Source organism: Acomys minous (genome assembly GCF_964271855.1).
Source record: "Acomys minous genome assembly, chromosome: 4".
Taxonomy (NCBI): domain Eukaryota; kingdom Metazoa; phylum Chordata; class Mammalia; order Rodentia; family Muridae; genus Acomys; species Acomys minous.
Genome location: NC_140486.1, coordinates 94,048,877 through 94,075,475, shown reverse-complemented (window position 1 = coordinate 94,075,475; position 26,599 = coordinate 94,048,877). Strand labels below are relative to the sequence as shown.

The 26,599-nt window shown below is 39.7% G+C and overlaps 1 protein-coding gene across 2 annotated transcripts in view; it reads left to right on the top strand.

Moving 5' to 3' along the window:
* NYAP2 (neuronal tyrosine-phosphorylated phosphoinositide-3-kinase adaptor 2) overlaps positions 1–26,599 on the top strand; it is a 242,195-nt gene that overhangs the window by 142,195 nt on the left and 73,401 nt on the right. For both annotated transcript variants that reach the window (XM_084780642.1, XM_084780643.1), the window contains exon 5: positions 9,351–10,436. In XM_084780642.1, the coding sequence (XP_084636768.1) occupies positions 9,351–10,436 (1,086 nt within the window). The remainder of the gene's footprint in view (positions 1–9,350; positions 10,437–26,599) is intronic.

The following is a 26,599-nucleotide window of genomic DNA, read 5'->3' as shown; positions in this document are numbered from 1 at the left end:
TCTGAACAACACAAAGCAGCCAGCCATGTTCAGGTACCACAGTTTCACTTGTGCTTTGACTTAACGATGGCATAAAAGCCATACACAGTTGCTGGAAACCATAGTAACCAAGCCCATAGAGATGGCAGAACTCAACTATGGTAGTTTCTAAATAAAAAACATGTGCATGCACTTTAGAATTAAAATATTAAAATATCCAGAAGCAAATCTGAAGTTAAGCAACAAATGCCTCATATGGATTATGAAGATGCTAACTTAAGTCTCAGGCAGCATGCTGTGCCTATAACAGATATATTTGATGTCCATAGCATCTGACAACTTCTGTTGGACAGCAAAGCTTTGCTCGGTGTGTCTTACACTTTTATTCTTTGTGGATAACTAGCTCCATCCTGGTTTGCTATTTCTTTTATGTTAATACCTTCACTCTGATTTTAATCTAAGGTTTTGATCCATAGAGTATGTAACTTCTCTTTATATCTTTTCTCTGAATCACCCTCTGGTAATTTGATAACATTCAAGAAGAAATATTACTTCCTTAATTTTTATATTTTGGAAGGAAGCATTCTGTATCCTTAGAGTACAGTACGTACCTTAGTTCTATGAAAATGGCAATAGCTTTTTTTCTGAGATATCCACATGCACAGGATATTAATTTTGTATTATTTCATTTATCAATTGTTGTATGCTAAGCAGACCCAAAATGCCATAGACCAGAGAATAATTTATTATTTCTCATTACTCTGAGACTTGATTTTGCCTCTAAGAATGTTTCTTCTAAACACTGAGATACTTATTATGGCCTTTCACTAGGATTTGCATACGTGACACTGTGTGAGTTTTGGAAGTGTAAAGAACACTTCAGCCTGGGACCCACCAACTCACTTTGGTTACTTTCTATTGGTAAAAGGAAGTACAACTCCGATCTAAGGCAGAAAGAGACAGCCAATACCTGTTGATGAACGGACCGCATCTTGGGGAGAAAGAAACTAAAGATGGCTGTCTTTGAAGACTATTTGTTTCCCACAATTTGCCTTCAAGCTTAAACAGGGATAGTAAATTAAAATGTCCTCATGTTGGTGGTCCAACAGAAGTATTGTGATATCGACTTGAAATCAGTCGCTTCTCAGGGAGAGCTCCTGCCTATATAGTTCCTACAATGAAAAGGTTTTGAACACAAAGCCAAATTTATCTGAGCTATGTGTATCCACCATGCTGGCATATCAGGAGTAAAAAATCTGCTGTCTTTACTTATGGACAAAAAAATAATCAGAGGAAAAATAAGCCAACATACCTAAAATTCAATACTCCACAGCATCCCAGAAATAGCTTGTAGCCATTTCCTATACTCTTGAGATCAGAAAATATTTTTTGACCAGATCTTAGATTAGGTATAATATCTCTGTGCTTATTATTTGCCTCCTGGATTTGCAAAATTCTCTCTCCAAGTTACCCTTTCGTAAAAAGTTCGTGGTATCTACAGTGAATCGTTTTTCTGTTAACTTGAAGCTTTCATGCATTTTAGTTCTGAAAGTCTTCTTTTATTTAAATTTTGATTTGTCTCCAGAAAATCTGAGTGTTATATCACCTTTATACTTTTAATGAACTTTCTTTTAATCAAATTAGCCTCATTTCATTAAATGAAAAGCAAAATAACTGTTTGAGCTAGGTCCTCTCTACGTGACGATAAGGTGACGTTATTGTACAATACGTACAAGATCTTAAACCCCTGAGTCCGTGACCTAAAATACTTTAGAATTTTCAACAATGGGTTGTATAGTCCTGATTTTGAATTTTAATCCTCATGGTAAGATTTTGCTGGTATGGCTCTGAATTTGATGTTAGCCTGAAACTACTTTTTTTTTGGAATGATTGGCTGTCAGAGAAGGCTTCTGGACAGATCACAGCACTAGATGCATTTCCCTTCATCTCTACCTGAAGACACAGCAGCTTCTTTTTCCTCAACCTTCTGCCCTATTGTCTTTCACTGTATGTAGCTAAAAGAAGCCCACTGTTGCTTTTACATCCCTCTGAATCTCTCCATAATTTTATTATGTACGTTTTATATTTCTCTCTGGTGGCTGACAACAATCATCCTGATCCTTCCCCAACCTGTATCATGGATTTCCCATTTTCCTACCTTCTCTAGCAATTTACTCAACAAACATGTAGCCTTCTAGCACACTGGCATTCAACTCTCTACTGCTTCTACATCTCAAAGATGTTCTAAGCTAGATCAGCATCACTCCAGATATTGATTTAAAGTAGGCATCACTGCATAGTGAACTGTCCTCAGCAGATGCATCCAACCTTTTTACATCTCCACATAAGAAGCTTTTGTCATCTACAAATTTCGTACCAGAGAACTATGCAAGTGAGTCAGGATGTTTGAAGCAAGTCTGCCATTTTCTACTGGGCTACATTCATTGCTACCCTGATACCTGCAGCTCATGGAAACTGGTTGGGCATGCCTGATATAATAATATTATTGCATTATATTAATAACAATACAAATTCAACCATGGTTTTCTTGGTGAACTCCACAAAGACACAGTGGGAACGGTCTTCCCGTGGCTGAATGTCTTCTGTTCTAGAAATAAGTGAGGCAGCGTTGCTGGGCTCATTCATCTGTTTTTCATTGTGTGGTTCTGTTTTTCTTATTTCTATGGGTAGCCTGGGCTCCCTTCCAGCAGAGTGGTCTAAGAGAGGTTAAGTTTCCTAGTACAAGGTAGGTTGGCGGATTTCTTGAAAGAAGGTGGAAGTAGACTTCACTGCTCGGGAAACAGCACGTGCAGATCGAACTAGAGGTAACTGTTACTGAAGAATACCAAACAGAGATCATCTTTGCTGAGTTAAGATTATTTAAACATTTCTCACCACACCTGTAAGAACTATGTGTGACATAGGGAATGCCTATATACATCAGTATCAGTATGATTTCAAGAAACAACCTTGACATTCACCATATGAAATGAATTCACACCATCAAGCTTATTCTGGTTTTATTTTCAAACAAAAATTAGAGAGTTTAGGTTTATTTTATGAGCAGTAGGTTAAGGAGTAAGGCAAAGAATAGCACTGTTTTCTGCAAAATATCACACACACACACACACACACACACTTCGAGATATTTGTGGACGAGAAAGGGGAGAAGAATATGAATCTAAGTAAAAAACATTCTTTTTAAATTTTTTTATATGTATTCTTCTCTTTTATGTTACATCCCAACAGCAATTTCCCTCCCTCTTTTCCTCTCAGTCCCTCCCTCACTCTCTCCACTCCCCCAGATTCACTCCTCCTCAGTTTCTCTTCAGAAAAGAGCAGGCCTCCCAGGGATATCAACCAAAAAAAAAAAAAAAAGTCAATGAGAAACATTTTTAAAGGCAATCTGTCTAATGTCACAGATCTCAAGTCAGTCAGAGCTGGGTTAGGATCCTGTCTTTGATTTTAAGCCAAAGCTCCTTCAAGCCTTGCCCAGCTGAAAGTCTCTATGGGCCAGAATGCATAGCTAAGCCAGGAGCCAGCCCTGGTTTAATCTGACCCACTCCATTGCTAATTTGCATTCTCTGCTTGTTTGGGCACCTTATCTGGAAGTGTAGCACAGGTCCTGAAACTTCAAACTCGATCTGTCCTGTTCATTTATCGTGTTTTTTATTTATTCCTCCTGTAACTAGACCAAAGGACATTGCAACTTCCATCCCTTAACAAATGTCTTCAAAACATTGTTGATAGTATTTTGGAGCTTGTGACTGTGAAAATAAAAATATCTCTCAAAGCTGTGGAATTGTGAGTTGTGAAGAGTTATTGTGAGCACAATTTCCCCCTGCAAGTGGGAAATGTGTCTCTCACCTTCAAAAGCAACCTGTGCCGGCATCACATAGTGTGGACATTATTGCTTAAATAAGTCTCTACAGCAAGTTCCAAAGCACTTTGGCTCTGCTTGTTGTATGGATGAATACCACTTGAAACAATACATTACGACACACCATAAATATGATCATGAATTGTATTTCTTTGCTTCTCCCAAAAGATATAGAATATTATTTTGAACTCGGACTATTCTTCTCTAGAAGCACAGGTGGTGTGCAATTCATATTTGCTTATCAGCAATATATAATTTGACTACTCTAGTTACCTGTGCTGAATCCACACAAGACTGGCCCTGCTGACAATCAGTCATGAAAAGGGGAGGGGTTCAACTAGGAGCTATTGATAGATTCCGGGAGTTGCAGAAGCAGCGTCTTCTGTTGTATGGCCACAGCAAGGCTCTAACTGATAGTTCTAAACCCACAGCCATACAAAAGGCCCTGGATGAACACAGCTAGTCACAAAATAAAATGAACAGACGCAAGCATGGGAGGTTAGTAGGGAAGAGGTGGTTGAAGGTGGAAGAGAGGTTATGTGGGGTAACAAAGAATAGTATGCTTTATGCAGGCATGTGAGAACAAATTATAAACACACACACACACACACACACACACACGCATGCTTTAAATGAATGAAAGTCTGAGCTGAAAAATCTCTAACTGTCCTTCAAACTCTGGAGCTCTATGGTCCCAGAGTGTTGCCATGGTTGCGGGGGAGGGGAGGGAGAGAAAAAAAAACACTGATCTGTGTTGTGTTACTATTTTACCTCACAGGCTATTCACACTGACAGATATTAAAGCATATTTTTATATTACCCTTTTGAAAAACACACAAAAATGTATTTCTGAAGGATAAGTTGACAAAGGACATGGTGAATTTCCAAAATTAACTGTGAAAGACAGATCATCAAGGCATGACTGAAAGCCACGCATAACCTTTGTGCTCAGGTACCTCATTTCAAAAATGTCACCTTCTGCTCATTCAATGAGACTGTCATTATACTATTTTAAGCTTTAAAATTTGTGTTCTGAAGCTGAACAGGATTTATTGCTTCTATCTTTGGGCTTATTAGAAACAATTTCAAATTCATTTAAAATGATAAAAATCACCCTTTTCTTATGGTTGAATTCAGTTAAATGTTGAAAACTGCAGTGCAGTTCTTATTGTCTTCATGTGTGTGAGTGTGTGTGACTTTAATTAGAAAAAAAATCTACATCTGCATATGTAACTCAAGACTATTTAAGGGGTTTAGGAAAAATTACATTAAGAATTAATTTTTTGTACTTTTTACTTCACCAGAAATAGATTAAAGTAGCATAAATTACATGATAATGTTACCTAGAATTTCAGACTTTTCTATAGATAGATTAATTTTAAAAATATGACAGTTGAAACATATTATCATGGATCTATCCTATGATACAAGGAAAAATGAGAAAAGTAAGATCTTTAGAGACTAAGATTCTAATATAACTAAAGGACTCAAGCACCCACATGAAGACACAGCTGCCTATTGGCCACATCCATGTGGCCTAGGTCCAGTCCATGAATACACAGTCCTTGGTTGGTGCTTCAGTCTCCATAAGCCACTCTGGACCCTGGTTAGTTGGCTCTGTTGGTTTGTGGAGCTCCTGTCCCCTCCAGGTCCTTCTATCCTTCCTCCTACTGTCTCTGACATGGACTCTATTGCCTGCTTTTTGATCACTTCTCCCTGGAGGGGTGCCTCTCCAGGTCACAGGGCAAGAGGATGCACTCAGTCCTGATGTTACTTGATGTGCTGGGTGGCTTTATGAGGTGGGGGGGCTTCCCTTTTCTGAGGAGTAGGGGAGAGTGGTTAGGGAGGAGAGGGACAAAGGGTGGGACTGGGAGGAGAGGAAGGAGGCAGCTATGATCAAGATGTAATTGAATGAATGAATGAATGAATGAATGAATGGACACATTCTAAATTTACTTTCCAAAATGAATTATGAGGTCCTGGGAGGTTGCGGGATAAAGACGCAGTGTAGGAACCACCTCCTTGCCAATATCCAGGGAATAGATTCAATTATTTGTAATTTATTTAATAATTTATTCTCAAAAGTAAATCATTATTCTCCCAATTCAAAATTTGTGTACAAAGCTAACTCAGAGGACCAGAGAAAGAACTGTTAGAGTTATATGAATCTTCTGGAGTTGGGCACTTTTCACCAATAAGGGAAGGGAGGGAAGAAGAAGATTGCTCCCCGACCCCACCCCCATAACAGGTGGGGTTTCCCCAGGAAAGGCTAGCCAGAGAATTGATTCCTAGTGAGGAGCTGGCCAAGCACAGGAACTATGTGTGTAAAACCAGGTGTCAAAGATGAGCAGCAGACATCCAGAAAGTGGATCAGAGTTAGGCAGTCTATGTCTGGGCATAAATTAGAGACCAGAGACTCATATATCACAAGGAACCGTGATTTCCCTCCTGGTGGTGGAAGCCTGTGGGTGGATATTTGTCCTGAATAGTGCTGTGTGCAACAACAGCATGCTCTGAGGAATGGGATGGAAAGACATTTAAAAGTCTGCCTTGTAAATCACCTTCATTAAATCTAAAAATAATAGAGGAACTCACACTATTCTAATATCAGAAGATGGAATTTAAGTAGGTACCCATCATTGGACTACAAGGGGCTCTTAAATATTTACACAGTGGCCAATAAATATAGTTTTGTCTTAGCTATCTCAGGGTGACATTTAAAAAATGGGGACGTGATTCAAATTACAGAAGTTTCTTTCCCCGTAGTCCTTAACGCTAGAAGTTTAAGATTCCCAGCACCAATGAATTGCAAAGAGCGCAAGCACAGATCAAATTTGAAAGCTAGAAGTTAAGATCATGGGGCTGTGTGTTTAGCTTCTACTGAGGGTTTTGTACATGGCTTGTAGATAGATGCCTTCCCTGTGTTCTGATATGACATCTAAGGAGAGGGGAGAGACTTTTCCAATTATTGCAAAGGCCCCTTACTCGCCAGACTCCTGCCAAGCTTACCACAGCTGTCTCCAAGTCTCACAGTATTGGCTGACCTCTTTAAAACAGGATTTTTTTTTTTTTTGCGTATGCCAGAGGACCACAGTTCAATCAATGGCAACTGACTGAGGTCAGTTTTGATCATCTCACTGATACCAGAAGATTCATGTATCATATTTTGTTTTCTTTATACATAGTCCTCTGTAATTGGTTCAAACATAAATTGTCTCCATGAGCTGAAGGGCTTGTCTGTATTTCTTAAGATTAGTTGTCCTAGCTTAATTATGCTATACTTTCTTCTGAAATGAGAAATTTCTTTATTCATTTCATTAGTACAAAAGGTCTTTATTTCACTTTTGTCCCTTTTTGTATGTAAAAGAGTTATTTGCTCACAATTTGAGTAAAACACAGGCATTGACCCCACTCATTACAAAGGTTACCTTATAGCATAATCCTAGTTCTAGGCTCAGCCTAAACACTTGCTCACATGGCTCCTCACCTTTAGACCCCAACAGCCAAAGAGAAATATATTCCTAGTACCATTAGTTTAAGTGATTCCTTGTGGTTGAAGATAACAGGAAATAAACTTCAAAGAATACTCCCAGGTAGACTTTCCTTTTTTGAAGTTTTCATTCTCTCAAAAATCCTCTACAAGTAAACTGGCCTTGTTTATGGCTAGTTAGTTACACATTAGTCCAATTTGAAATATTTTGTATCTATAATCTGAATTTTGTTTAATATAACAAGATTCATGACAAGTTCGTTGATAGAAGGAAGAGCTAGCGGTAGCTTTGGTCCCTTCTGCAGAGTAACTGACTAGCTAGTTCCCACTTCATTATGCCTGTAAACTTTTTACATTGGGAACTAAAGATTTACACTAGGCTAGTCATTGGGAAATGACAGCTAGTTTTCGGTAGTAATATTTAAAGGAAAAAATTAGATGACTTGAAAACATTGTTCAAAAAGCTGTTTGATCATTGTGAGCATAGTCATCATCAAGGGCAAATGGAAGCAAATATTTGAAATTGTGAATCACCCAGACAAATGAAACACATAGTCAATATCGAATATTTGATTAGTTTCATATTAAAGACACAGTGGATGCACAAAGCAGTACCATAACTATCACTTAGAATATTTCTATACTTCAGTAGATTTTAGAAAAGCATTTGTGTCGTAAGCTAAGTGATTTGAAAACAGCAAAGGAGAAGTTCGCTATTTCTTGATTCATGCCTTGACACCTTCTTAAGTCTGCTTAACTTCCTCCAAGTTTTTGGTACCTGTGGGCTCTGACGTCAGCTCACCTCATACCCTGCCATCTTCTTAAGCCACTAAGGCCTGCCACATTGTGTCAGGGGATAATCATTATGAGTACTGATGAACACCAACGAGGTGATCAGACACTAACAAGATTCCAGAATCTCCCCTGCCTGATACATGCCAGACTTTAGCTGCAGACATTTTCCACCTGAGTGTGCCTTACGGGAATGTGTTACAAGTTGTGTTCTCTTAAAAGGTGTGGAGCAGGGACGGGACTTCCGGCCTAGAGGGAGGTGAATGCTTGTGACACACACCCATCACAAGCTTCCAGTTTCTACAGAGATTGAAGATTATGAATTGTCCCTTGGTTAGTTGCTTTCAAAACTCTCCGGGGAGTTCAGATGTAAGAGCAAAACATCACTAAGAAACTCACACCAAGATATCATTTGGGATAGCCTAAGATACCTTCTGAACAAAAGCAGATAAATACATCCTAAACTGTAGCAGGTGATCTAGAGATTAGCTTGTTTAGACTCATAAGATTTTTCATGGCAATTTCTCTGAAGTCTTGATCTATCTTCATAAGAGCTATTTCTTTACATCAGCACAGAGATTACATCCAGTAGGGTAAGCTTTTTTTTTTTTAATCCTAAATGAAAGGCAGAAGCATGTGTTACAGGCACACCAGTAAAATATCGCAATTTCTGTTATTCTTGGTGACTGTACATTATTTTCTCCTCATCACCTCCAATTTCAGTCTCACTGCATCCTTCGGAGTTAATTTTTAATATGTCATTATCCAGGAAGCTTCACTTGGAAGTTTTTCATTTATAATCACAAGGCAGAGGAGCGATCAGCCCCAGGTCTACTGCATTTATCAGTGTTGGCTAAGTATGTGGATAATAATTAGTCTGAAATTGAGTTGGTGCAATTCTACCATCAAGACTTTATGTTTGACTAAGAGTTAGTGTTATTTTTAAAATTTATATATTCACTTTATATCAGACCGGAGGCCACTCCCTTCTTTCTTTCCTTCCACCCTTTCCCCCCTCCTACTTCCCCTTGCCCTCAGAAAAGGGGAGCCCCACCCACCAACCCACCCCAGCACGGATGTCTGGAGCTGGAAGTGCAGCGGATTACTCCTTCAAAGAATTGCAGAAAGCCCAAGCACAGGTCAAATTTGAAAGCTTTCCTTTTACAATCACCTGATTTACTTCCCAATTTCCCCCTTTTTTTCTTTCAGTGTCTGCCAAGCCAAGACCCCACAGTGATGAATATTCAAAGAAAATCCCCCCTCCCAAACCGAAACGGAATCCTAACACTCAACTTAGCACATCTTTCGATGAAACCTACATCAAGAAACATGTGCCAAGGAGGACCTCGCTCCCGCGAGATTCATCTCTGTCCCAGGTCTGCAGCCCAGCGGTAGACCCGGAAGAGGAGGAGCCTGTGTACATCGAGATGGTTGGGAACATTCTCAGAGACTTCAGGAAGGAAGATGATGACCAGAGTGAGGCTGTGTATGAGGAGATGAAATACCCCATTTTCGACGACCTAGGCCATGACTCCAAATGTGACTTTGACCATCACAGTTGTTCTTCGCAGTGTGCTACTCCCACGGTGCCTGACTTGGACTTCGTCAAGTCTTCAGGACCATGTACTCCTAAGGGCCTGCTTTGTGAGATACCCCCACCCTTCCCCAATCTGCTTTCTCATAGACCACCCCTGCTGGTGTTCCCACCAGCCCCAGTACACTGCTCTCCCAATTCGGATGAGTCTCCGCTGACCCCTCTGGAGGTCACAAAGCTTCCTGTGTTAGAAAACGTGTCTTACATGAAACAGCCACCTGGAGCATGTCCATCCTCACTGCCATCACACAGCTCCAGCCATACTAAGGACCAGACCGGAGCCTTGGGCCCTGCTCCTACCGCGTCTGTGCTCTCCTCGTCGCCTCCACCTCCATCCACTTTGTACAGAACCCAGTCTCCCCATGGCTATCCAAAAAGTCATTCCACCTCCCCGTCCCCTGTCAGCATGGGGAGGTCCCTGACACCCCTGAGCCTCAAGAGGCCTCCCCCCTATGATGCTGTGCATTCCAGCAGCCTCTCAAGGAGTTCCCCCTCAGTGCCTCACTCAACCCCCAGACCCGTGTCGCAAGATGGGGCCAAGATGGTCAACGCTGCGGTAAACACCTACAGTGCTGTGCAGAGCGGCTCCAGGTCCAGGACACCTACCAGTCCTTTGGAGGAGCTCACCAGCCTTTTTACCTCAGGGCGGAGCCTGCTGCGGAAGTCATCCAGCGGCCGAAGGTCCAAAGAGCCTGCAGAAAGTAAGTTGAGCAAGGCCCCTTTATGTACATGCAAAGCTCAGGGCACTTCCTTCTGAGTCCTTTTAGATCCAATGTCAACCTGCACAGACTTAAAAAAAATTTTTTTTGGCATGCTAAAAAGAGTGTTTTAAGTGGTAACTAAGGACAAAGATTTTAAATGGCAGCCTGCCAAGTTATAACATGTCCTACCCCACAAAAGGTATTTTAAGGCAAAACTTGAAATTCTTACAATGGCCACAAAAAGTTTAATGGCAAACACCATAAGATTTTTATGTAAAAGCTTTGGAGGAGCCTAACCATTCACCTCCAGAATTATTCAAAGTCAGAATTTACCTTTTATAGTAAGATTGCTCCAACTTGGATGTCAGGAAATCTTACAGGAAAGAAAGCAAACTGGAAAATGTTTGCGATTTCTTTCCTTTTAATATAAACCTTATATTATATTAATATATTCCTTATGTTTTAAGCAATACTTCTGTCTACACATTTTATATTATTGCAGGCTTCCCTTCACTGTCAACTAGCATAGACTCATTAGTTCCCTACTACACACCATGGTAGAGTCTGGAGAGATCTCTCAGCAGCTAAGAGTGTTTGTACATTGTGTGGTTCACAGCTGCCTCTGATTCCTGCTCTAGGACTTTTGCCGTCTGTACACATGTAGGCAAGTACACAACACACATATACATGTGCCAACACAGCCTCTACCATAGACAAATATACGCACACAGACACACACACACACACACACACACACACACACACATCACCACCACCATCTCACCACACAGCACACAAACATATGAATACAAACACACACATACACAAATACACACCAACAACACCAACAACAACAACAGCCACCACCACCACACCACACAGCACACAGACACAAATAAAAATAAAATGAATCTTTAAGCACCATACTGTTGTCTTATGTTTCAGATGTACTTCCTATCTCCATTGTTGTGTACATGCTGTGAGGCCGCTAAGGTGTGAGCTTTAAAGACAAGTAAACTTCAGTGTCTTAGCTCTTTTGTGTGCCCTGCATGCCTGACACCGTAAGGCAATAGACAGTCCCGTGAAGATCCAGGTCAGATGTCTCCATGTCCAGGTCACTCAGTCACACTGGCTCCTGTTTTTATTTAAAATGCTTTAGGCATCTACACTGATGTAATCAACATATGTCAGATGAGCCCACCATGCAATCTGGTTATCTGTTTATATAGTTCTACTAGTTATATGAGGAGAAAAGAAGGCCCCGACACTTTTGATGCTGAAGATGACCACAGCATCCTCAATTGATCTGTCGTTATTGGTAATTATAAGTGACGTTTCCTGCTTTTATTACCTTTACCTGGAAAGATATATGTGTGCATTAGTTAATCAAGTGGTAGCTCCCCCATCTTTTTATGCCCTAGCTAAAAGTCAGTAGTTTTTAATGACTCAGACATGCTTGAGTGACACCTATACATATAGCATACATGTAATTATTTTTAAATTATTTCAAGTATTTAACTTAAAAATTAGGGGGATTCTACATTTCATGTTAGATACATGAAACCCAAATTATATAGATATGTAACTTCAACATCTCAAATCACTCAAACACTCAAAATTCTTAGGAGCAATCTGTCTATAGAGCTGTTCTGAATTCAGACAGTTTTTGCCTGCAGGAATGTATGACAATGTCAATGTCTAGTAAAATCACTGGTTGGCACTCTGGTATGCTACTGTTGTCTACAACACAGAAGTTGGGCACTATAGAGACTAACCAAACACTACACATCAAAATGCAGATCCATATCAAGTCGTTTGGGAGATAGAAAAGAAAAATGTGAAGACATTATTTACTTCTAAGATACACAACTCTCCTGTGAAATTATGAGTTTTCCTTAGGATTGGTAAACTATTGGGCTTTCTCCCTACCTATCTCCCTACCTTTGGAGGAACCCTTAACACTTCCAGCTGTCAGCTGTGCTAATAGCTAGAGAAACTATGTATAAAAGGGACAATTAACTAATGAAGTTATTTCAGGAGGAAAAAAATACATCTGTTAGTATCAGTCTATGGGATGTGTATCAGAGACACCACTATCTGACTTGGAAAGAGATTCACATGCTTCAAACACAAAGCTTGTGCATGGAAGAGTGACCTGGGTCCTCTGCAGCCTTTGGGAGCCAAGCTCTGGGCCCCTTTCCATCAGTTATCAGCTGTGCTTCAACCCTTCAGAGAGAGAGTCAAGGTCTGAGTTTCATTAGCCTTGGCATTTTATTCTACATAAATGGGAGAAGGAAGAATGTGGAGTAGGAATGAATAACCAAAACTTCTGTTCTCTTTGAATGTAGAGTAAGATAGAAAAAAATATTACTTGGATGCTAAAAAAAAATCAGAAGTGCTCTTAAAAGCATCATGTGAAACTCTGGTGCCCCATATTTGACCATGTCCCCTTGATGGGGAGGCCTGGTGGCACTCAGAGGAAGGATAGCAGGCTACCAAGAGGAGACTTGATACCCTATGAGCATACACAGGGGGAGGAAGTCCCCCTCAGTCACAGTCATAGGGGAGGGGAGTAAGGGGAAAAATGGGAGGGAGGGAGGAATGGGAGGATACAAGGGATGGGATAACCATTGAGATATAATATGAATAAATTAATAAAAAATTTTAAAGCATCACATGATACACAAGAATCAAAATTGTTAATAAATGTGGGTTAGCTGGTACCTGTCACTGCAATGCCTTCAGCTACACTTTCCCTCCTTCACCCTAGCCTGACAGGGCTTGCAGGAACTCGTTGATATCATAAGAATGAGAGACACAAAGTAGTGAAAGATTCATGACTCAAGTGTAATTAAGTTTTCTGAAATAATATCCCACGGTTATTTTACATTTTAGGGAATAAAAGTAAAATCAGTATCTTCTTTCCTTCCCCTTTTGCTCATTTGATAAGTAATTGTAAAAAAAAGTGTTTACTCTTTTTAAAATATCATGATTTTGGTTTTAATTAAAGTAGAAAGCATATCATAAAATTTATACCGGTAAACATTACTTTTAAATATCTAGAAGAGACACATTCTCTAGTTTGGTTTCTGTTGCTGTGATAAAACTCTCTAACAAAAGGCAAATTAGGGAGAGGAGGGATTCATTTGGCTTATACGTCAGCTCACCACTGAAGGACATCAAGGCAGGAACGGAAGGCAGGAACCTGAGGCAGGAGCCTGAAGACAGGCAGTAGGCCTGCTTATTTCACCAGCGTCATCTCCGACCAGGGGATTCACTTTATAGTTAAGGAAGCACAGCGGAAACTATAAAGAAACATTGTTTGCTGGGCTCACTTTCCAGTTCACTTGCTTGCAGGCTCCTGTTTAGTTAGCTTTCTTATGCTCCCCAGGAGCACCTCCTAAGGGATGGTGCCATCAGTAGTGAGCTATTTTCTTCTGAATCACTTAACAAGCAAGAAAATCCCTCACTGGAGCTGCGGAGATGGCTCGGGTACATTGTTTCCCTTACAGGGTACCCAAGATTAGCTTCCAGCATTCACAATACAGCCACATATAATTCTATTTCCAGGGGATCTGGTGTCCTCTTCTGGCCGCCGTGAGCACCAGGTTTACATGTGGCACACAGACAATACCTACAGGTAAAGCACACTCACATTCAAAATAAAAAATAAATAAATCTTTTAAAAATTTCCTCACAGACCTGCTTACAAACTAACCTGATAGAGACAGTCGAGGTTTTGGTCCTGACCTGTCATTGCACTAGATGCATTGCCCTGAGAAATCTAGCATCTGCTGTCCTTGGCTGCTGATACTATGGCCACCGCTATACAATAGATTGGTGGTCCATGACCTCCCCAAGGGGAACTAATACACTGATTCAAAACTAAGCTGTGGCTAGGACGGTGGCTCAGCAGGTATGAGGGCTTTCAACACAATCATGGCAACCAGTATTCTGATCCCCAGCACCCAGGAAAAACACTGACCTTGCTCAAACTATGGCACCAGCCAAGGACAATACGTGCAGTAAACTTCAAACCCCTACCTAGATCTAGCCAATGGACAGGACATTCTCCACAGTTGAGTGAAGAGTGGGGACTGACTTTCACACAAACTCTGGTACCCCATATTTGACTACGTCCCCTGGAGGGGGAGACCTGGTGGCACTCAGAGGAAGAATAGCAGGCTACCAAGAAAAGACTTGATACCCTATGAGCATATACAGGGGGAGGAGGTCCCCCTCAGTCACAGTCATAGGGGAGAGGAGTAAGGGGAAAATGGGAGGGAGGGAGGAATGGGAGGATACAAGGAATGGGATAACCATTGAGATGTAATATGAATAAATTAATAAAAACAACACCTAAAAAAAAAGAGCGCATATCCCTTTAATGGTAATGCTTTGCTTTGAGTAACAGGGACGGGAGGATCCATGGGGCTTCATTTTTATCAGCTTACCTCCAGGTTCAGTGAGGGACTCTGTGACAAAGCAGGATACATGCACACATGCGCGCGCACACAGGAATGCATGCACTTGCGTGCTTGCACACACGCACATATACCACACATGTGTCATACACATATTAAAAAAATAACAGCAGCAGCAAAAATAAAAGAGCTAAAGGCAAGGACAGCCTCACAACAAATGATCCGGAAACGAACTCCAGTAAACAGGAGTCCAACAGACCATTGGTGAATGCTCTCAGCAGCACCTCCTTTGTCTTTAGATTTGTGAGCCTCTCCCGCCAGACACCTACCTTTAAAATTACAAAACCAGACAAAATAGTTTGTTAAGAATGTGCTGGCCTGGTCTATTTAATCAGTCTTACTTTAAAGCCAAAACACTGTCTATTCGGGGTGTGATAGGGTTAAGCAAAAACAATAGCTACAATTCCTTGATTTTGAAAATTCACTCCACTTCTTGGTAATTAGGATGGAGCCATTGTCTGTTTTCCTCGTGCAGTTTACCCTAGAATTGCAGTTCAGAATCACCGAAGAAAACATAATTTCATAAATAATTGCTTACCTTTCTGGGGATCCTCTGCAGCTGTCTCTGATGGATGCAAGCAGACATGTTTATCCCTAGTGTTTATATTCAGTGGCTGCTGGGTCTTTAAGTGCAATTTCTTGTCAGCAATTTAACCAGCAATTCTCTCCATTAAGAAGAACCCTTGCTGCTTTAGACTCTAAAATCAAGTCACATTGACAATTCAGAGATAAACTACACTGGTCTATTTTTTTTTTTAAAGACTCTCTTGGTTATGCCTAAGTTACACAGGTGAAGTATACTACAACTTATTTCTTTCCTTCTTGCTCAGATAGATGAAAATAACATTTGTTATCTGAGTTTCATTTATTGTCATGAATTTTGAAAGCTTTGGCAAATATAATTAATGAATTCACATTTAGGTAAAATGGTTCCTAGTGCCATATTTCATTCCCAGATGCATGGTCTCTTACTTGACTAAATGACTTCGGTATTTAGAACAAATCTAGATGTCAGATGACATAGTGTCCAAAGAGCCCCACCCAATCACCTGTATTCACAGGGAGATCCTTTACTAAGTGCGGATGAAAAGTTAAAGTGATTGCCTTCTGACTCTGGCAGAAAGTCAGCAGTAAATGACCTCACAGGTGTCACTTTTAAAAAGAGAAAAAAGGGGTGGTCTCTGTTGGAGTGGGCTAGGATTTGGTGATACATCTTGATTGCACATGTTAATGAGGAAAGCCAAAGGGAGTTTTTGACTGTTGGACTTAAATGCTCTGATAACTGGGCCCAGGTAGTCAGCCTCAGGAGGAGGAAATGGCCAAAGAAGCAAATAAACCTTGCAGGGTAGCTTCAGGATGTAACCTAACAGTTTCGTTTTGTTTTATTTAGCAAAGCAGAGAGACTATGGGAGGAGGGCAAGGCCTCTCAGAGCAGTGATCCCCTTGCTCCAGCTGGGCAGAGTCCTTTTACCAACCACAAAGTGCTGAGATATTGGATAAGATTTTCATGCCACAGTTTTCCTACTCATTAAATGAAAAATTAGCCAGTAAAACTGAAGTCTCTTCTGCTTCTATGTTTTGTGTTTCTGTGGACTTCCAGGTGGCCTGAGACTTCTTGTCTAAAGTCCTCAGTTTCTACAAAGGCTTCCTCTAAAATTCCATAAAACAATATTAGTTTCACTCTGGAGTCTCTACCCGGAACCATTAACATTTTATCTGTGATAGGGCTTTTGCAAACTGCCCTTGTACTTCTGTGACGATTTGTAACTCGTTTTAATGTCTCATAATTTAAAAAAAAAACATTATTAAGACGAAAGGCGGGTAGGGAAAGGGCTATATCTTACAGTCATTTTATTTCCCGTAATACTTGGTCTGCTGTGCATTTCTCTGAGTAAGAGCATGATATATTCATATTGAACTTGAGTGAATATGCATTATAACTCAAGAAGGCTATAGAACTCAAGCAGGAGAAATCAGATAAAAATATTTAACCATTACATTTTTTAAAAGTAGGCTTCTATGACCTAGAATATGTCTCATTAAAATCAAAAGAGTCATTCAAGAAGAGAAGTGGTGTAGCATGCTGAATCTATGGCTTACACTCTTCACTGGCATGAGTTAAAGAATCGTTCTATTCCAGGCATAGTTAGCTGGGACAAAAACATGTATAAAGTGTATAACCATGGAGTATTTGGACATGAGCCATTCTGTAGACGTGAAATCACCATCAGCTTCTGGACCAATGAATGAGCTGTGAAAACTGATCTCTCTTGGATGTCCAGAATTTTTGAAAGGTGCATTTATAAGAGAAAGTAGGAGATTAACACTTTAAAGAAGGAATTCCAATCTGCTTAGCATTATGCATTATTGAACACAAATAGAAAGAAGACTGAAAACCTCTTCAAGTAAGTCATTTAATCTCTTTGCAAAGAAGTAATGTGGAAACCTAGGGAACAATTGTGATCAGCCACTAGCTGGTGTGTGTGTGTGTGTGTGTGTGTGTGTGTGTGTGTGTGTGTGTGTTGTGAGTGTGTGTGTTCTTAAGTAAAACTGAGTTCACTTGTAAAATATTTAAAAACTTCTCATAATTTTTTAAGGAGTCATTTTTCCTAGAAAATTGTAAACGAACAACAATTCCGCATTTAATAAGGAGTATGCAGCAAATGTGTGCTGATTCGTGGTTGACGCGAGCTCATTACTGCAGCTCGCTGATGGAAGCTAGGTTAATTAAACACTCCAATCCTAGCAGAAAAGCAGATCAACTGGAGAATCTGGGCCATTGCTATTCCCAAAGGAAAGGAAGGAAAGGCCTAACGAGTACCTGAGAGGAGAGGGAGCTGTGTTGGCGACATGGATTTTGAATGTGTGCATACTGTCTAGCTAGGTATACACAGAAAGCAACCTACTGGAGACAGGGACTTCAATTGAGACGTCTGAGCTTTTCTTCTGACAGCTGATCACGGAGGAAACCATTTCCCCTACATTTTCTCCTGCTCCAACTTTAGTGGCCTTCCATAAGATAGCATTTTTTTTTCTATTTTCGGTGTGTGTTTTCCTGTTATAAATGGGATTAATAAGACTAAGCAAGAAGGAACAAGAAAGGAGAACCAACAGCTTTTCAGAGCTCCAGGCAGTTAGTGGTTGTTTGGGGACAGGGAATCATATTTCTCAATGGTAGATTTTTCAAGTTGCCCTTGTCAGATAAAAATAACCTGCATCCATGTCTATTCATGCAAGATTAATTAAATGTGATGGGACACACTCAGGTGTGTTCCTGCATGCATGAGCGCACACGCGCACGCACAAACACACACACAGACACACACACCTCACATGGTGGTATGAAAAAGCTACTGTTGGAAAGAAGGGATTCACGAAAAGTCTAATTGAGAGAGGATAACGTGAGCGACGTGCATGATATATACATGCATGTCTGTGGCTGTGAAAGAATAAATCATAATAATTTTAAACAAGTGTAGGTCAGATCATGACATCCATTCATCATCTAACACAGATTCTTCCATGGTGCTGCAGATGGAAACTTCCCTGATGTCTTTTTGTTACCATGACATAGCTACAATATCCAAATGGGTAGACGGATTTAGTTGTCAGCAACCCTCAGGAGAATGATCAGAGCCGAGGTGAGGCATTGCCTTGTTCGAGTTACAAATTCTGGATGTCAAATTAGCCGTTGCACCTGCATGCCGATTTCACTGTTTTGACTGATTAGCTGTTAGCCACTTACTAGTGCTTAACATCACAAGAGAGCTGTCAGAAGATGAAAGCTTGTCAGTGGTAAAATGGTCCCGAGACATTTCAAACCTAGGAAATTCAAACAGATCACCTCACATAGTTCTTTCACTAATTTATTGATAATCTTAATTGATTGCTAAAGAATTCATTTTGACTGAATATATATATATATATTTATTTCTATATATATCAATATATATATCAATATATATATATCAATATATATATATATCAATATATATATATATCATATATATATGATCCTTTAATGTTTCAAGAGAAAAAAAAAGAAGGCTCATTCTACATCTAGCCATGGGACTCCACTCAAGGGGATGCTCTGCATGAGGGGGCCACAGGTCCCATCTCCCATTCTGTCTTAGCCTCAGTTCCTTTCTACTCATCCTAAATCATAAAAGCCTTCCTACTTTTTCTCTGACTCTGGTTTATCTTCCATCTTGGGTCTCTTAATCCTTGTGCTGCTTAGCTACTCTGAACTTGATACTAACTGGAGAAATGCTAACCCAGAAAGCAAGATGGTTGAGAAATTGCCTCCATCACTTTGGCCTTGGAGCATGTATGAGGGCATTTTCTTTTTTAGCTTTCAGATTTGTATTTAAATTTTTTATTTTATATTTATACATATACAGTAGCATTATTATGCATATATACAATAAACTACCTATAGAGAGAAGAACCATGAAACAATCAGAAATTACCTAAATTATATGTTACAGGCTTAGTGTTTTTGGCTATTTGTATTTGACAGCCTTGAAGAAAATCTCTCTCCTGTCTTGGTGCGTCTAAAATTCTGAGTGCAAATCAATCTCTATCTTTTAATTGTTAGTTGATATAGGAGGGCCAAGCCATACCTAGGCAGGGGGTCTGGGATCTAGAAAAAAATGTAACTGAGAAAGCCAGGGGAAATGAGCCTGTAAGTAGCTTTCCTCTAAGGTCATTGTTTTTCTTGCTGCCTTGACTTTCCTCAATGATTGACAATGACTTGGCAATGATGTGTGTGTGCAGGTATGATTAGGACACACCTAGTAGTTTGACTGTAAGAGCTAGCAGCTTTTCTAGGTCAGGGACATCTTTTTAAAAAATCCCAATGACTGAGTGAATGAATGGGCAGTAAATGAATGAACTTGATCACATGGTTTCTTATTCAAAGGTCATATTCTGTCCTCATTTAATGTCCATAGTGTTCACAAGTGTATTTTATAGTATGTATAATGTATATTACATTTATCACTTGATCCTGGAATTATAGGGTTTTTCCAAATCTAAACATTTAAATAATTTATTTGTTTTATTGTATGTGCTTTGGTTATTTGCCTGCATGTATGTCTGTGTGAGGGCATCAGATCTCCTGGAACTGGAGTTCCAGACAGTTGTGAGCTGCCATGTAGGTGCTAGGAATTGAACAGGGATCCTCTGGAAAAGCAGCCAGTGCTCTTAACCTCTGAGCCATCTTTCCAACCCCAAATATAAACATTATAAGAGCATTCTAAAACATCATGATTATCAAGTATTGAAATCTGAGTCTCAACAGGCTCAACCCAAGATGAACAGTAGTTAAGATGATTAAAGACCAAATATTCCAGTAAATACCAATAAAAATTCTGGCTAAGATAATTTATACATATTTTACATGTGTATAATTTACACATCTAACATATGAAAACATATATTAGCTAAAAGAGGAATTGGTATAATTACAGACTGGGGGATGAAGACAACAGCCAGCCAGCAACAAAAATAAAAACAAGTACTTTTTGTCTCAGGTCAAATAAGAATTAATATATAAGTTCTATTAAAGACAACAGAGCACAGATTTTCACCAGTGAGTACTGTAGGCAGATTCCATAGTTGGTGAACTTAGCTGGGCTGCAGGTTGCATTGACTATGGCCTATTTAATGTTTAATTTTTAGAGAACTGAAAAGGAAAAGTATATAAAAGAATGGAAATGAAAATGAATATTCATTTTCATTGGTTTATTTGAAAACTATTGTTCAAACAGTTTTAAAAACTACTTTAATATAATGTACAGTAGTTTGGACACTCATTGTGTATGTGTACAACTGTCTTGTATGTATGGATGTGTGTGTGTGTGTGTGTGTGTGTATATATGTGTGTGTGTGTGTGTGTGTGTGTGTGTGTGTGTGTGTGTATAAAAGAGCAGCATTCCAGTGTTTTGGGGTAACAGATTTCCATCTAACTGCAGTTATTTTAGAGTAAAGTAAAATTCCACAGCCACATGTCTTTGGCTTTTTTAATTAGTTGGTTAGTTGTTTGTTTGGGGGGGTTGTTTTAAAATTTACCTTAAAGGTGGTTGCAATTTTTAAAAATGATACAAATGAAAATATCATTTAAATACAAATAGCCAAAACACTAAGAATATAACACTTATATAATTCCTGATTGTGTCATGGTTCTTCTTGCTATAGGTAGTTTATTGTACATATGTGTAATAATATAAATGTATATGTAAAAAATTTAAGAATGTTTAATTATTTTAAAAAGATACAAAAAAGGAACTATCTTTTAAAAACATTAGTTGTATGCACTTTAGCGGGGAAATCACAGGACTCTTGATATATCTAGAAAGAATACACAGTTCATTTTAAAAGACTGAGATGAAGAGGAGTGAAAATGCTGGAGATCCTCGCCATTGTCTGTGCACCTTCCTCTCCAGTGAGAGCTGGATGAAGGATCTGACATCTTAAGTGAATAGTCCCGGCACCTCATGTCTGGAGCATAAAGAACTGTACACAGCTAAGGCCTTTTCTGCTCCTGTGGGAACTGTGCGGTTTGCCTGATGCTGAATGAAATCTAAGCCTGGAAGGTGGGGAGAGGCAGAGGTGGGTGGAGAGAGGTGGAGAGGGGTGAGGAGAACTGGAGGGCCATCGCACAGATAGAGCCACCTTCCCTTACAAACAGCAACTCTGAGAACAAACAGGCCGTCTTCATGATGTAATGGTCCAAACCTCATGCTGCAAGGAGTATGACAAGCACTAAACTCCAACTGTCGGCATGTTTTCCAAATATTATACATAATTTGATTTCCTTTTAATGTGGTTGTATTAAATGCCCCCTCCTCCAATGTTAAACTTATATTTGAAAAACAGAACTCTCAGAATAACTAGCAAACACTCAGTCTTTACTTTAAAACATGTGTGCTGTTTTATCAAAGGCATAGGGCTAATACTAAACTCCTACGTGCTGACTACCTGGCACACAGAAGGTGTTTTATGACAAATGACCTTCCAGAATAATATTTGTAAGGGCAAAGCTACAGATACAAAAGCAGCTGTGGAAACACTTGTCCATTTAGTCCTTTTTCTATTAACTTCCATGGGTTTCCTCATTGTGTCTTTATCCAGATGCTCATTAAGCAGTGACTTGCTTTACTCATCAATTTTTAATATCCACTCCTCACAGTAAAATGAAACCTGCAGCACAAGGCTTCTCCAGTTAAAAGCAAGCCTGACCTAGTTCCTTGTGAAATCAATGGAGAGCTTCAAAGGGCTGGCCAATAGCTGGCATTTAAGGAAGCCAGCTCATAATCTGTGTTGGTGTGAAATATGTTTCCCTTGCTTCCTGTCATTTCTCCTCTTTCCTCTGTCTCCCATCCCCCACTGCCTTGTCTCTTTTAATTTCATCCCCTCCCCTTACTTTCCTTGTCTCCTCCCTCCAGCCTCCTCTGTTACTCTAACAACAGGGAAGGCTGCAGTAGAAGTGGCGATCCCAGAAGGGAAGTAAGTCATGCCACAGTTATGGGTCCCCAGGGAATTGTGAGTTCACCTACATAGGAAGTGGTTTCTAGTTAACAAGTTCCCAGTCAGACATTGGACGAGATCAAAAGCCTAACTCTCTGCTCCTTTTCCATGGTTATACCACAGATGAAGAAGAATTTACTCCAGCAGAATTCAGCCTTCAGATACTTAGTGTTCCAAGGCCATTGGAGTAAGGACAAGATCCGGACCAGGTGCATGGAGAAGTCATGGTCCTTCTCTTACTGAGGAGCACACACAGTCTACATTAGAGCTGGGGCTCTTTCACAGGGAAGTGTGAACATGCCCATGGAGGTTAATGTGGACTCACCTAGAGGGTTAGTGTGAACTATCGGCCCTAGATCCTGGAGAGACTGCCTCGTGCTAAATTTCAGAGTAATCAATCTGGATTGAGAGACTGATGGGGGAAAGACTGTAAATGCAGTCACTAAGTCCATTTATGTAGGAAGCCTTCAAAGGCCTCATAATCTCGGTTAAAGTTGGAAGGCAAACATCAAGGTTTAGGAATCAGTTTTACTGCTCCCCGTTTGTTCATGCCAGTCCTATGACCCACATAAGTACAAATATAAGTATTTATTTACTATGGGAAAGTTTATGTAACATTCCACTTATGATTTTAGTAATTTTAGGAATACAGCTTAATACTAGTCAGCAAATTATCATAGTGTGCAACCACTGCCATTGAACATCTCAGGAGATGATTTTCTTTCCTTCTTTAATCCTCCTCCTCTTCTTCTTCCTCTTCCCCCTCCCCACCTCCTCTCTCTCCTTCTTCCCCTCCTCCTCTTCCTCCTCCTCCTTCTTCCCCCTCCTCCTTCTTTCTCTTCTTTGTTCTTTCCAAACTGAAGCTCCACTTCACAATAACCGCTAGCATTGCCTTGCCACTATTCCTATTGCTGTTCTGGTTTCCCAGACTGCTCTGGCTAAAGTACATAAATGCAAGCATGCAGTATTTCCCTTCCCCGCCTGGAATACTTTGCTCAACTCAATGTACTCAAGACTCAACCCTGTAGAGTCTCTGAGGCCCGTGCACACAGCACTGTTATCTATATATTCATCGTGGTCCTTTGGGATGTTTCCACCTCTTCAGTATGTCACCAATGCTGTGAGGAACATGGGTGCACAATTATCCAACTAAGGCTGGAGTATCAGATTTTGAGTATGGGAGTAGTTACTGAGCCATGTAGTAATTCTGTGTCTCCACCTCTGTCTTTTATTTTTAACCTTTTTCCTTCCTACTCTCTCTTTTCTTAGCCTATGAACCTAAATCTTAAAGAGTGAATGTCAGAGCTCTCCTAGATATTTTTTTTTAAATCAACTAGATTGACTTTGCCACAAACCAAGTCAGCTATTTGCAAACTATGAAGTAGGATAAGACAAGATTAAAAACTTTTGTAACATCAGACATGAGGATGACCTCTAGGAAACATCACAAGGCCAGAGCCCTAAACAAAGAACTACAAGCAAATAAGGAACTTTAAAGCCAGAGAAACAGTTTTCTCTAGAGCCGGTCAAACCAATTGGATATTCAATTTCAAATGGTCAGCGCTGAAAACATACATACAAGTAACACTATATACACTGAAAAGGAAATATTTATATATTTTTGGAATATATATATATACACACATGTACACATATATGTACATGACAGGCATTAATAACTAATCAATAAAGAGGCTATGAATTTGGAAGACAGCAAGAAGAGATATATGGGAGGCCTTGGAGGGAGTAAAAAGGAGGAGGAAATTATGTATTATATTATAATCACAAAAAACCAAGTAATATATATATATATATATGCATATATATGCATACATGTAGTTATATTGGTTTGGCCTGCAACTTCATTTTATCTAACATACATTCATTTAAAATGTCCTTTTGTGGAGAAACACCAAATCCAGTTAGAATTTACCCCATTTGAGTTTCTATGTGCATTTCTTCCCTTAGATACTCTGACAGATTTTATATTGTCCTGGAATGGTTCCAAGACAACCTTACCCTCTCATAACATATTTTCTAGAGAATTGGTAAGTTGAAATCAGGGAAAACACAGTTCTGTGTAAATGAGGTGCTGCAGCCATCAGTTGTCATTGTTTCCTATATGTAAAATTTTCATATGAATGCCATCTTCATCCCCCTCAAACATGGCCGTTAGTAATTGTGATTCCAGTGACGCCCACCTGTTTCTTTGCTTTAGCAGACACTAAGTGCTTCTCTTGTCCTTTATTGTGGGGTGCCATTTTTCATTCTTCTTACCAGCGGTTGATGCCTACTTCAGAAACCTTTATGGGTTTTTTTTCAGAGTCACTTTTTCAAGAAGAATAGAAAGGACAGTTTTCTCCTCATACATTAATATTTTTAGTGCTTAAGTGTTTCTAATTCTTTTAGGATAAAGGTTTTTCCATCTGTCTGTTAAAATGATTTGAGTCTTAATTAAATTTGATCACACCTGTGCACACATCCAACTACCCACACACTTCCCACTTACCAGTGGAAAATCTTCCCTTTTCTTTCAAAATTAAAAGAATCGAACTTTGACCTTTATTTTTAAAATGCATAGGCATGCAAGACTGGAACCATTGGAAAATGTTAAGATTTTGGGGTTTTGTTGTTGTTGTTGTCTTAGGTCATATATATATATTTTTCCTAATAATTATCATTGATGTAGTGAAGTTGTTTCCTTGCAGAGAAGGTCTTGTTTTCTTTTCTGAGATACCAGAGCCGATGAAATAATTAGAAACAGGGCACATTACTGTGTACCTTTGTAAGTTCTTAGATTTGGCAGTTAAAAAAAAACTCTTAAAATGTGAAATAACCAACCTATGTTATCTTTTACTTTTTCCATTCTCTTAAGAAAAAGAGAACAATAAGGATAATATCATCTAAAAATAGGTAAAAACATAGGAGAAAAAAGACGTAGTCAAGTCAACAACCCAAAATATTTTAAACAGTGATAAAAATTTCCCCATAATATTAAACAATGGCTCTGAATCTTAATATTGAAATATCAAAAGAGTTTTAAAAACACCCATACTGAAGACCAACTCTAGAAAATTTAATTGTGGCTTAAGCATGAAGTGCTTTAAAAAAACAAAAGCAACAACAACAACCACAACAACAAACTGTCACCAAGCCTTTCTAATAAGCATTCAGGAACCAGTATCTAATGCAGACTCTATTCTAACATGTATCCTTAGGATGCTAGATTTGAAGACCCTTGAGTCTAAATGACTCGTTTACAGATAAGCACATGGATGCTCACGAGAGGACAGTGATTTGCCCAAGGCCTGGGAGTGAATTAGGGACTAAGTTCAAACTGGTACTCAGGGGCTTATTACTCCAAAGAGAATTCCTCAATCATTACTATACCACATTGTGGCTGGGACTCCACATATCAAAGAACCCCAAGGGGTGAAAGCTTTGCACACAGTTCCCACGCTACAGGCATTAATTCATGCTCTCCATTATTAATATCAGTTGTATAGTTTCTGTTGGACCCCACTACTCTACTAAGGTTTCAGTCTTTTCATGACTGGAAAGCTCTGAGCTCTGCAAAATGGAGGACTCTCTTTGTCAGAGGGCTCCCTCTACTGTGCTTGATCTGGGGAAGCAGAATCCTCACACTCTCTACCTGAGGAGATCACAGGTCCAACTCCCTTCCTCCCTATAAGAACCAGCTCAGCCAGCACTTGGGATTCCTGGACTACCCCCCCCCCCATGCTAGTGAGGTACCACTATACTTTAGTCCTCCTCCAGCCAATAATTTTTACCCACTGTGGAAATCACTACCTCCTCTCCAAAGTTCTATATAACCCTCCTACACCTGGAACAAAATTGATCTGCCTCCCCAACGCCGATCCCAGAATGTCATCACTTCGGTCCATACTCAAGGGGCTTCCAAACTCCCCATCTGTCACCCCTTCTCCATTTGTCCTCATGGACCAATATCTGGCTGATGATCCCTAGGGGCAGGGATGGCCATAATCCTCCAAGAACATTTACTTCATTTTTAAATTATATGGTACTGACCTATGCAACAGGAACCTTGACTTTGATTCATAAATACTTTCTAGTAATTTTTCAAGACAGAGCAACCCAATCTTCATGATATATAAAAATCAAAGTCCT